This window comes from Podarcis liolepis, assembly GCF_965112155.1.
Source record: "Podarcis liolepis genome assembly, chromosome: 17".
Classification (NCBI taxonomy): Eukaryota; Metazoa; Chordata; class Lepidosauria; order Squamata; family Lacertidae; genus Podarcis; species Podarcis liolepis.
In genome coordinates this window covers 10493364-10506108 of record NC_139571.1, presented here as the reverse complement: position 1 = coordinate 10506108, position 12745 = coordinate 10493364, and the positions used below count along the sequence as shown (strand labels likewise).

General features: G+C 49.5%; 1 protein-coding gene across 6 annotated transcripts in view; it reads right to left on the bottom strand.

Annotated features, from left to right (window-relative positions):
* Positions 1–12745, bottom strand: part of KANK2 (KN motif and ankyrin repeat domains 2) — a 92320-nt gene that overhangs the window by 9209 nt on the left and 70366 nt on the right. For all 6 annotated transcript variants that reach the window (XM_083482932.1, XM_083482935.1, XM_083482934.1 and 3 more), the window contains 6 exons: positions 9592–9713; positions 6913–7580; positions 4661–5525; positions 2001–2114; positions 783–885; positions 68–304 (listed from right to left, as the gene is read on the bottom strand). In XM_083482932.1, the coding sequence (XP_083339058.1) occupies positions 68–304; positions 783–885; positions 2001–2114; positions 4661–5525; positions 6913–7580; positions 9592–9631 (2027 nt within the window). In that variant the 5' untranslated portion in view covers positions 9632–9713. The remainder of the gene's footprint in view (positions 1–67; positions 305–782; positions 886–2000; positions 2115–4660; positions 5526–6912; positions 7581–9591; positions 9714–12745) is intronic.

Below are 12745 nucleotides of genomic sequence, written 5' to 3'. Positions count from 1 at the left end.
AGGGAATGTGGAATATTTGGGGCGCAGAGTCATGACAGCCGGGAAGACGCCCAAGGCTGATGGTTACCCTGTTTTGCCTGGTGGCTCCTTGCTGGCGCTTTCTGCGGCTGGCATCTCCCCGCTCTCGGCAGAGACTCCAGGGCGAGATACGGCTGCGGCTGTCCCAGGCAGCTTTGGGGGCTCCGTTGCCATTGCCTGGGCTGCAGGGAGCCCCTCGCTCGCCTCGTGGTATTCGCTCTCGGTGCTTTCATTGTCCGAGACGTTCTCAGCTGTGCTGGAGTCTTCAGAGGAGGTGGACTCATACCTGGGGTGGGGTGGGGGCAACAAGGGAGTGAGAAGGAAAAACAGAGAAAACAGTCCTAGGCGCCAGCACCCCCCCCCCCAGAGCAGAGAGGAGAAATAGGGAAACCTCCTGAAAAGCTCTGTGCCTAGTTCTGCCTAGCTCTGTGCCATTAGAGCACTTCAGGGCAGAGGATTTCCCAGGTGCCAGGTGTGCTGATCTTGTATCACAAGTCACATGGGGACTGGAAAATACCTCCTAGCTCCTGCAAGTGGAAATCCTGCAAATAGCACAACTCTGGCACAAAATCCCACACCTGTGTGTGTTTTGTTTTGTGGTGGCGGCGATATTTGCCTTCCTACATTCTAGGTTTAGGGTGAAATCAGGCAACCAGGAGTGTGGGAAACTGCTGCCACCGCCTGGCTGCAGCCTCACTGGACTCAAGAGCCAACTGGAAGGCTCTTATTCTATTTTTATTTTGGGAGCAGTGGCTTCGCCATACCCTCCATTGACACCAACAAACTGCAGGCTCTTCTTGCTGGCCAGAAGCTCTGTAGGATCCTCCTTCTTCTTCATGATCGACCGAATCCCTGCTGTGAATGAAGCTGTGGGGAAATGGAGGAAGGTGGCAGCAGTCCATTAGAGTGTATTCTTATTCTTATTATTATAGTTTATATACCGCCCTATACCTGGAGGTCTCAGGGCGCTTCACAGAAAAGATCACAACAAATATAATCAGAATATAAGCAACAGCATATAAATAACACCTCCCCCCCCAAAGAAAAGAGGCACATTTTAAAAGGGTATAGGATATCAACCAGATCAACCAAAGGTCTGGATAAAAAGGAACATTTTTTGCCTGGCACCTAAAGGTGTATAATGAAGGCACCAGGCGAGCTTCTCTGGAGAGAGCATTCCACAGACGGGGAGCCACTGACGAGAAGGCCCCGTTCTCATGTTGCCACCCTCCAGACCCCTCGAGGTGGAGGCACACGAAGGAGGGCCTCAGAAGATGGTCTCAGGGTCTGGGTAGGTTCATATGGAAAGAGGCGGTCCTTGAGGTATTGTGTTCCTGAGCAGTTTAAGGCTTTATAGGTCAAAACCAGCACTTTGAATTGGGCCCGGAAACACCACATTTTTGGCTCCATAAAATGCACCTGACCATAAGACGCACCTAGTTTTTAGAGGGGGAATGCAAAAAAAAAAAAAAAATTCTTTAAAGGGAGCGCTGAACAGAGCTTGTATGCATCCCAGGCTCTGCTCATCGCTCCCTTTAAAGAGCTGTGTGGAGCGTGTGTGCGGGTCTTGGGGGCTTTTGCCCGAGGAGGGAGAAGGGCAGCCCTTCACTGACGGGCTGCCCTTCTCCCTCCATGGGGAAAAGCCCCCAAGACCCGCACACACGCTCCACGCAGCTCTTTAAAGGGAGCGATGAGCAGAGCCTCCTGCCTGCATTCGCTCCATAAGACGCACATACATTCCCCCCTTACCTTTTAAGAGGGAAAAAGTACATCTTATGGTGCGAAAAATATGGTAATTGTTAGCCAGTGCAGTCGGACCTGGATCGGTGTAATATGCTCAAACTATCTTGCTCCGGTGAGCAACCTGGCTGCTGAATTCTGCACTAGCTGAAGTTTCCGAACCGTCTTCAGAGGCAGCCCTACGTATATGGAAGGCTCTCTACGGAGGAGGCCACGGCACCTCTCTCCATCCCAGTCCTTACCTTGGTCCTCTCCCTCATCTCGTGCCTCTCGTTGAGGCTCCTGGGATATGCAGGGAGCCGCTTGCTCTGTCTGGAGGGAGTCGGGAACTGATTTCTCTAATGACCCATGAAGTTCTGGAAGAAGAGGAGAGAGGCAACTGCATCAGCACCAGCTTCTCTGAGGCATTACTCACCAGGTAGGATGTCATGGCTCCTGTACTGAGCTGGGCATCCTGACTTGGGCTCTGGCTCTACCTTGCAGACCCTCCTCTTGGAATCCTTCCACCCCACAGGCTGCCCACAGCTGCCGCAATCCAAGGAAAGAGGGTGATCTCTTACTGAACTGGTTCTGTTGGTGTGAGGAGACCATGCAAGATTTTATGCTGCACCAAATCCTCCAGGAAGATGGAAAATCAGGCTGGTAAACAGTCATTTTGGAGATTTTGTTCACTGACCTCCAAAGGGGCAAATCTCCCTGTACGAACATTCGGTAACAGGTATTGTGAGGTGGGGAATAGAGATCTGAAGTTTCATGCCCCAGGGAAGGAGATGCTTTCAAAGGATTCTGAGAAAATGTCCTCCAACCATCGTGTTTTGTTTTTCTGCCTACAGCATTTCTGTGAGTTTCTGGTTGGTTCTAACAAAGGTGCAGTGGTGCCCTGCAAGACGAATGCCTCGCAAGACGGAAAACTCGCTAGACGAAAGAGTTTTCAGTTTTTTGAGTCGTTCCACAAGACGAATTTCCCTATGGGCTTGCTTCACAAGACGAAACGTCTTGCGAGTTCTTGCGAGTTTGTTTCCTTTTTCTTAAAGCCGCTAAGCCGCTAATAGCCGTGCTTCGCAAGACGAAAAAACCGCAAGACGAAGAGATTCGCGGAACGGATTAATTTCGTCTTGCGAGGCACCACTGTATTGCCCAACTGTGAACATGTACAATGGCAATGTGTGATATCAGCTCATAGTGTCCAAGGCCTTCAGTTCTTTCCCCCCAAACCTCTGGAATCCATGCAGCTGGATTCTCCACCAAGCAGCTGAAAATAAACTTGGAAAATCTTAACCATTTAATACAGCGCCTACAACAACCTCCCCCGGCTCATGCCCATATGTGGGCACCAAGCTCTCAGCAGCTCATCCCCAGGTGGCTAGGAGTTCAAATCCAGATTATTCTGGAGCTTCTGCTGTGGCCTTTATATGCTGAGCAAAGGATGCACCCAGTTCCAAGAGAATTAGGAGGGACACCAGTCTCTTCTTGGGCTCTCCAGGGACCTGGAGCTCAAGCTGGTTCCTGACTCGTGAGAGCTCTTTTTCCACCAATTCTTTGTGGCATAGCTGGCTCATAAATGGAGCTTCCAATCATCTTTTCATTCCAGAACCTTTGATCTCACCCTGGGAACATCACAGACTATTTTAAGAGTTTCTCTTTCCCTTGCTCCTGCTATAAACAGCTGGTAAAAATCAGCGTATTAGTTACACAAAAGCCTTTTATGGGGCAGGGAGAAAACAGCCGAGCGTTGCCACTGATTTTAGACCAGAGAGAGGGAGAAAGACGAGGGCGTGAATTTTCTGGTAAGCCCAGACAAGGAAGAGAAAAAGGGGCTGCCAGGACTCACTTTCCCTGCAGGCTCACCAAAGCTGGGATTTTTTCCAGGCTGTTTTAATTCGATTGTTTTGTTCTCTGGCAGCTAGATTTAAGCTGGTATGGGGGGTCATTTAAATTTGATATAGAGCTTTATACTTGGTGGGTTAAAAAAAAATCAATCAGTTCAGAGAATGCACCCAACACATCTCAGCTTTTACAGGGCATTCCTGGCACGCCCAATTCAAAGGCGGCAGGTGAGCACAACATCCAATCCACAAGTAAACAAAGAGAAGCATAGATTTGGGAGGCAGGGAGGAAGGAGAGTCAAGCTGCTTGTTCTCTTCTCTTGGCCAAGATTTTTGGGTCTCACACGACAACAGCACATCTGACGTGCTACAAACTGAATGGAAAGATCCTTACCACCATTTCCCCATTTTTTTTGCTGTTTTATTATGTACCCTAAGGACATGGATGGGGGAACGCGGGTGGTGCTGTGGGTTAAACCACAAAGCCTAGGACCTGCTGATCAGAAGGTTGGCGGTTCGAATCCCCGCTATGGGGATATTGCTCGGTCCCTGCTCCTGCCAACCTAGCAGTTTGAAAGCACGCCAGTGCAAGTAGATAAATAGGTACCACTCCGGCGGGAAGGTAAACGGCGTTTCCGTGCACTGCTCTGGTTCGCCAGAAGTGGATTAGTCATGCTGGCCACATGACCCAGAAGCTGTATGCCGGCTCCCGGCCAATAAAGCGAGATGAGTGCCGCAACCCCAAAGTCGGCCATGACTGGACCTAATGGTCAGGGGTTCCTTTGCCCCTTTACCTTAACCTAAGGACTTGGATGAAGAAATGACAGAAAATGTTTATTTAGAGTGGGGAGCCCTAGTCTGAGTACTGGTGGGATTTGTGGGAAGAGTAACAGAATTGTAGAGTTGCAAGGAACCTTGAGGGCCACCTCATCTAACCTCCTGCAATGCAGGAAGATGCGACAGATTTTTCACAGTTGGGGTGAGTGTATTCTCCTTCAGAAACACACACACAGAGAGAGGGGGAGAGAGAGAGAGAGAGAGAGAGAGAGAGAGAGAGAGAGAGAGAGAGAGCTTACCTGCTGTATCTTGCTGTCCATTCCCATCTGTGCCAATGATGCTGATCTTTTTCACAGTGTGGAAGGTGGTAGCTGTGCTCTCTGCGCCAGCATGGACCGGGAACGTGGTCTCCATCACCTCGTTGCTGCGGTATGTGGCATAGAGCGGCACCATCACTTCTTCCAACCCTGCGTCTTTGCCCGCCAAAGCTTTGAGGCTGGCATAGGACTCCTTGTTCTCCAAGCTCTGTGCCCTCTGCGGCCTGTGGTCCAGCCCTGTGGCTGTGCTGGCGGCGACCTCTGGCTCCCTTTCCACTTGGACAACCTTGACTGTATCCACCCGAATGGGGACTTCCTGGGGCCTCTGAAACTCTCTGCCACCCCCTTGTCCCGGACCCTCTCCCCCTACTTCCCATTCTCTCAGGCCACCACCGGACGTTCCTTTGCCCTCCTTCTCCTTGCCCTGCAGCTCCAGTTTCTGCTGGGCGGCTTGAAGTTCTTGGAGCGCCCTCTTCAGCTGCACCTCTAGCACGGCAATCTTGGCCGACAGGGCCTGAACCGCCTGGCGCTGGCTCTCCTCCTCCGGGGAAGGCAACCCCAACTCCTCCTCCTTGACCGCCACCCCAACATCGCACCTCCCCACCTCTGCCTCTTCGGCTGACATGCCCACGCCCACTGACCTCACTTCCTTCTTGTCCATCCTGCCTCCTGCATCAGGCCCCGAACTGCCCTCCTCATTTCCACCAGCCCCCTCCTCGGGGATATCTATGTAGAGCTCCCCCCTGGATTTTCCTTTGCCGAACCCCCCCGGGTGCCCCAAGAACTTCTGGCTCTTGAGCTGGACACTCAGCTGCCGCTTCTCCTCCTGCAGCACCGAGATCTTCACCTGCAGCACATGAAAATAATGTATCGTTGGTACTTAATTTCGAGTAAAACAGCAAAAATGTATAGGACAAGTTCAAATATTTGCTGGAAATGTAAAGAAAAAGAAGGCACCTTTTACCATATGTGGTGGAAGTGCAAGGTGGTAAAAGAATTCTGAGAAATGCTATATAATGAATTGGAAAAAACAATTGTCAGGGAACTGCCATCGGAGCTAGAGGCGGAGAGAAGGCTCCAGAGGGATGCCGGAGAGGGTCCCAGTAGGGAGAGAGGCAGCCCATCTGCTGGGGAAGGAAATCAGCGTAACACCAGTAGAGAAGGGGGGCAGATGGGGGAATCGGAGAGGAGGCTCCAAGACTCCTCGCCGGAGACCAGCGGAGAGAGTACGGGTACTCCGCTACCCACACCCTCCCTGTGCAGAAGGCTTCTGCGCAGGGAGAGTAGGAGCAGACTTGGCGTCAAAGAACTTCTATGCTGGAAGAGGTTCAAGAAACACCCACTGACGGATTCTGCCAGCGACTGAGACAGTCACGATGCTGGAGGCTGCTCAGTCAGAAAGGGTTTAACCAGGTAACCTAGCCAGGAGAGGCGCCAACTTACGCACGAGCAACCCATAAATCCATTACAACAATGTTTAAAATAACTTTGGTTAAAAAACCAGAAGCTTTTTTTAGGTGCAGAAATACTAAAGGAGCACAAAAGACTGTTTCTGTACGCAACGACAGCTGCATGGATGCTCTTAGCCTCAGAGATGGAAGGAAGACAAAGTTCCCACCAGACAGGAATGGCAGACCAAATGGATGGACTATGCAAAGATGGTGAAAATGACTGGGAAAATTAGAAACCAGGAAGACCAGAATTTCAACAAAGAACGGGGGAAATTTATAATTTACCTTGGAGATCACTGTAAACACTTGAACTCTTTAGCAGGATTTGAATAACACTTGCAGTGTAACAGGTACTAGGGTACTTAAAATTTGGAGTGGCTTAAAATATGCAGCGGAAAAGGACTAACGATGGAACCCATGGAAGGGTGGGGGGAAGAAGCCCAGAGATTCGGGTGAATCTTTGTTTATTTACCTTTTTATTACTTACGACTTTGAAAGTAAATTTTAATTTGTAAAACCAAATAAAAAATTATTATACAGTGGTACCTCGGGTTAAGTACTTAATTCGTTCCAGAGGTCTGTACTTAATCTGAAACTGTTCTTAACCTGAAGCACCACTTAAGCTAATGGGGCCTCCTGCTGCCGCCGCGCCGCCGGAGCACGATTTCTGTTCTCATCCTGAAGCAAAGTTCTTAACCTGAAGCACTATTTCTGGGTTAATGGAGTCTGTAACCTGAAGCGTATGTAACCCGAGGTACCACTGTATAAAAGAGAGATCTTCACCTGTAGCACTGGGATCATCTTGACCTGCTCCTCCAACTGGCGCAGCTTCTTCAAGGCTACGGCCATCTGCTCCCGGACATGCTGGAGGTGACCTGGCGTTGGGGAGACTGGGGTGGAGAGTCCTGAGCCAATGGGCGTGAACTGCCCAGGGGCACCTTGCTGTGAGCCATTGTAGGAAGTCTGGCGGGAAAGGCACTGGCTTCCCACCAAGGAGCTTGTTGATCCAGATACGCTGCTGTGGAGGCTCCCGAGACCACCTGCCCTGGTCCTTTCTCCATCTCCAGAATCCGCCTGGTCTTCTAGCTTCTTCCTGGCATCCAGCAAGGTCTTCTCCACGCGGGCATTGAAGCTGCCGGGCGTGGCGTACTGTGGGTAGAAGCTGCGCCCGCAGTAGGAATAGGAGGAGTGGCGGCTATCCATGCTGGCGTTGGAGCAGAGGGACTCGGTGGAGGTCCACCATGAGCCGGTGTAACCATAGCCTCTTGGCAGGGAGCTGTAGCGTGGTCGGCGGTGGACCGGAATGCGCTTGATGGTGTGGCCCTTCTCAATGTCATCCACATATTTGAGGAAGTCCAGGTCCAGGCGGTAGCCATAGGGAGTCTCCACGGAGTAGGGCAAGTCCTGCTCCTTCCCATGGAAGGCCGTAGCAGAGGCGGGATTGGCCTTCCCTGCAAGAGCACAGGGGGGAAGAGATCAGCTTAAAACATTCCTTTGTTTTTGTAATTAGTTGAGCACCCTTGAGAATGCACTGATCATCTCAAATACATGGTGAAGTTGGGACCATCATGTCCTGGCTCAACAAACATACCTGAAGGAGCATCTCCACCCCCATCGATCAGCCCGGACACTGAGGTCCAGCTCCGAGGGCCTTCTGGCAGTTCCCTCACTGCGAGGTTACAGGGAACCAGGCAGAGAGCCTTCTCGGTAGTGGCACCCACCCTGTGGAATGCCCTCCCATCAGATGTCAAGGAAATAAACAACTATCTGACTTTTAGAAGACATCTGAAGGCAACCTTGTTTCTTTCCACTCTTGCTTAAATTTAAAGGTGCTGACCTTTAAAGCCCTAAACAGCCTTGTCCCAGTATACCTGAAGGAGCGTCTCCACCCCCATTGTTCACTGAGGTCCAGCGCCGAGGGCCTTCTGGCGGTTCCCTCCCTGCGAGAAGTGAGGTTACAGGGAACCAGGCAGAGGGCCTTCTCGGTAGTGGCACCCACCCTGTGGAAAGCCCTCCCATCAGATGTCAAGGAAATAAACAACTATCATGTACTAACTCTGGAGCAATTAAGACATTTATAATTTTTCAGTGGCACCACAGGAGTTTTTCCACCGGCAAGTGGCACCAGTTTCAAACAAGTGAAGGATGGGTGAAAATGACAATTTTGATTTCTCTCAGTTCTCATTTTCCCAGTCTGAAGTTCACTTCACGTTTCCACCTCAGTCTGCAATTTTTTATTTTAAAAGTCATCAGCATTTCTCCTAAAATACTCATTTTCTAATGCATGTTCTCCTAACATATAGTATTTTTGTACGCTGCTTTCACTAATAGGTGCATTTCTATGTACTCTTCACGGAGTATTTTACATTTTTCATTTACATACACACTCTGGTCAGTGACCGAAATAAATCTATTCAGTCATTTCTGTACAATTTCTTGAATGGGAAAATCTGGAGGAGTGTGAATTTTGAAAGATGGCAGTGTTTTGGAATGTGTGAATTACCGTATTTTTCCATGTATAAGATGCCCCCTAATTTTGGGGACTCAAAATTAAGACAATGCACTATGCACTATCCGTGTATAAGATGACCCCTTATTTTAAACTTCAAAAATTTAGGAAAAAATATAGTCTTATACACGGAAAAATATGGTAAGTGGATTTGCCTTTGAGTGCAAACGTACTCTTATTTCTCCCCATATGTAAGGGTTTGAAGCCTGTAGCCTGTATTTCCCTCAGTTGTGTGTGTGTTGAATTTCTGTTTTCTTGGCAAATCAGCAAGTCTTTCATCTTCTTTTTCTTCTTTTTACACAACTATAGAAAAAGCCAATTGATGTTTGCTCTGATTCGGTGCTAAAGAGCGGGTTTTCCCAGCATAAAGCGGTGGGAGAAGCAGAAGTGTGGACCAACCCTACACATTAAGAGATTATTTCTCTACAACTGCCCTAGGTGCCATAACAGCTGATGACAGCGGAATGCCTACAATAGTTCAGGTGACCGCCATGTCTCAGTAGATTCTCTTGTTTCTAGTATGGTACTGCTTTTGTGTGGAGGCTCAAGATGCAGCACACATTTTTGAGAAGCAGCATAAAATATTTTAAAAATTAAATTACAGAAGTTACGAAATCCACAGGGAAAACTGTAAAATGGTGTACACAGACTCTAGTGCGCAGGACTTTTCAGGGCCACAATACACAATACACAGCTGCATTTCTTAATTTTGGGAACATGGGGTGGAGTGTGCGATTATGGCGACTGCCCTGATGAGCCCCTGTACTTCAGAATATACTGCTACTGCTTCCTATCAACCTCTGCATCAAATACCCTCTCCCTATCAAATCTAGAAAATGGATCTTCAAAATTTTATCTGAGGGTTGGCCTTACATCACATCCAGCAGGCCTGATGCCCCATCTTGCAGCTTTATCTGTCCAAATGGAAAGTGTTCACGCACATGCACACATACCTGGGAAAGCAGTGGTCTCCATGTGCAGAACCTGTGCCATTCTTGAATTTTGGCCCCAGTTCAAAGTGTATGTCCAAAGCAACAAGGAAGCCCTTTCAGAGTACAGCAAGAAGCCACACAGCCTGTGAAAAAAAGTAAGTTAAATCCACATGTGCCAGATATGAGACTATATTATGAGGCAGCCTATCTTTGTTGGTTGAAGGAATGGATGACATTAGAGAATTCACATATTTTAGACTTAGAAGGTCATGACAATATTTTTCATTGGCATGCTTATTTCTGGTATGAAAAGGTGACAGTTCATAAAGGATTTACAAATCATATAATCAGGAAAATTATTCCATTGTTGAACGATGGAACTCATTGCTACGGGAAGAAGTGAGGGCCACCAATCTAGTTGGCTTTAAAAGAGGGTTAGGCAAATTCATTGAGGAGAGGGCTATTGTTGGCAACTAGTCATGATGGCTATGCTCTGCCTCCATAGTTGGAAGAAGTATTGCTGCTGGAAACTGCAGGAGGGGACACTGCCCTTGTACTCAGATCCTACTGCCAGGTTTCCCACAGGCATATGGCTAGCCTTCATTTTCAAATGAAGGCAAATGTCCTACAAATATATAGAAAATAGTAAAAGAAAAAAGAAAAAGAAAGGTATAGGGCCCCTGGACAGTTAAGTCCAGTCAAAGGTGACTATGGGGTTGCGCCACTCATCTCGCTTTCAGGCCGAGGGAGCCGGCATTTGTCCACAGACAGCTTTCCAGGTTATGTGGGCAGCATGACGAAATCACTTGTGGCACAACAGAAACACCGTGACGGAAACCAGAGTGCATGGAAGAGCCGTTTACCCTCCTGCCACAGCGGTACCTATTTATCTACTTGCACTGGCGTGCTTTCAAACTGCTAGGTTCACAGGAGCTGGGACAGAACAACTGGAGCTCACCCCATTGCAAGGATTCGAACTGCCGACCTTCTGATCAGCAAGCCCAAGAGGCTTAGTGGTTTAGACCACAGCGCCACCCATGTCCCATTCAAGAAAGAAAAAAAGTAAATACTGGTGGGAAGGAGGACTGATTGCTACAGAGGCATGAGAACAGGAGGACATCAGGATCAACAACGGGGCAAAGAGCAGCAGGAGGAGGAGGAGGGCTGAATGGTATTTATTGTTTTCTAATAGCCAGCCAAATCTTAGGCTGCGGCTCCCCAGTATTGTTAACATTTCTGGGGGAATCGCTGAGAAGCCATTAAAATTCTTTATCTCCTTATCCATTTTCTCCATTCTGGCCTCACATTCTCTGGTTGCAAAGCACAACCACAAGGAAGGGGGTGGCTGGGGAAGAGAGACTTCATTTGTGCGCTGTCTTTTCCCCCCGCCATCCCATGTTGGAACCCCCAGCCCAGCCCCAGAGCTGGGTCAGCAGATAGTCTTGCACTCCTTTCTTCCAGCTCCTTCCCCTGCCAAAACCTCAACGCCACTAGACGGTCCTGCTGCCTCAGCCCTGTTCCCACCACCCTGCTCCTTCCGCGATCGAAGCCGAGGGCCTGGCAGATAGCGAGAGAGCACAAGCCTTCCCAGCCAGAATTCCTGTGTCAGAGCGAAGGAGGACCACAAAAATGAGCACCGAGAGCTGAGGCCTGGAGCGGGAGGTGCCACGACTTCAGCTGCAGGCGGCTGGCCAAGAATGACTCTCTGACAAGGGAGGCTGCTGGGACTCCTCCAGTCTGGAAGCCCTAATCCCTGACAGGAGTAGGGGTTTGGAGAGGGAAACGAGCTCTGCGCATGCTCAGAGTCCCTTGCAAGTCCAGACATTGTGCTCTCCGCTCCCTAACCTGTAGGCAAATAAAGGACCACAGAGACTCGCTTGGATAGAAACAGGCCACAACTTTTCATGGGGCAATCAAAAAATAATTGCCCACTGGAAGTGACACGTAGGTCAGTCCAGGTGAGGTTTTCCCCCCCTAAGACTTACATGAAATAGGGTGACCCCCCCCCGCAGGACCATTCCCCCCAGATCCCTTTAATGGGATAGCCCAGAGTTTGGAGGGGCAGATGGAAAAGAGAACCTCCCCTCCATCCAAGACAAAGGACTGCTCCAATGCCCAACTCAGTTGTGAAGACTGCTATGAGGTAGGCAAAACCACCGTGTTGGAGCCAATTGGCCCGGTGGACAAATTCCTACCCATCCCCATAAAACAGCAACCACCATAGCCACAGCAAAGTCCTTAACCATCAGCTTGAACCAAGGGAGGAGGGGTGTGGAACCCAACGGGGAGAAAGCAGGTGGGGCCCCTGGTGAGGGCTGTTTAAATGGCCAGGGAGTGGACCTGAGGGAAGCCTTCCTGCTCTGTTGGCTCTACCCCGCACCCCACCCCGTGTCCTAGCCTGCTTCCCTATTTGCCAATCTGGTATGCAGGCTAGGATCTGGCTTCTGATAGGTGGCATGGGCTTAAGCCCCCGCCCCCTATTTGGAAGGGACACCAATGCTGCGATTCCCTTGTCTTGGAGAAGCCTCTGCCGCCCCATAACACCACTGCCCCAAAAGGCTGAACAGATTTACTCTTCATAGTCATTTCACGTGCTTTAGGGCTAAACCCTGGAGAGATCCATAATTACCGTACTATTTGGTGTAATAAGGTATGGCAACTACCTTGGATGGTACAAATTCCTGGAGTAGAGACGGTCTGTCATCTGCAGTTAATCACGAGAGCTAAAAAGAACCACCCACAAGGGCATGGCAGAATAAGTGAGGGTGGGGAGAGCAGCTCCCCTCTCATGTGACTGGCATCACATGGAAGTAGAATACATGAATTGGTCTTTTGCAGCACACACCATCTGAAAGGAGGTTCTGGCTGAGAGATAGAACTGCATTTAACCAGCAATGTCATATTCAGGGGCGGCGGGTGGAGAGAGTGCAAGGATATGGCTTCACTGAGCTATGATTCCCGCATTGCAGGGGGTTGAACTAAACGGGTCCCTTCCAACTCTACAATTCCATGATTCTATGATTCACGCTTACAAAGGAACATCCAGGAAACTTAAGAGGGCCAAATGCAAGCCGTACGTACCATGTCTACTGAGGTCAGATCCAGCTGTCAGGTGACTGACAAATGGGCAGCTCCAACCCCTGTCAAATGTGGCCTGTTGAGTTGGCCACAATCT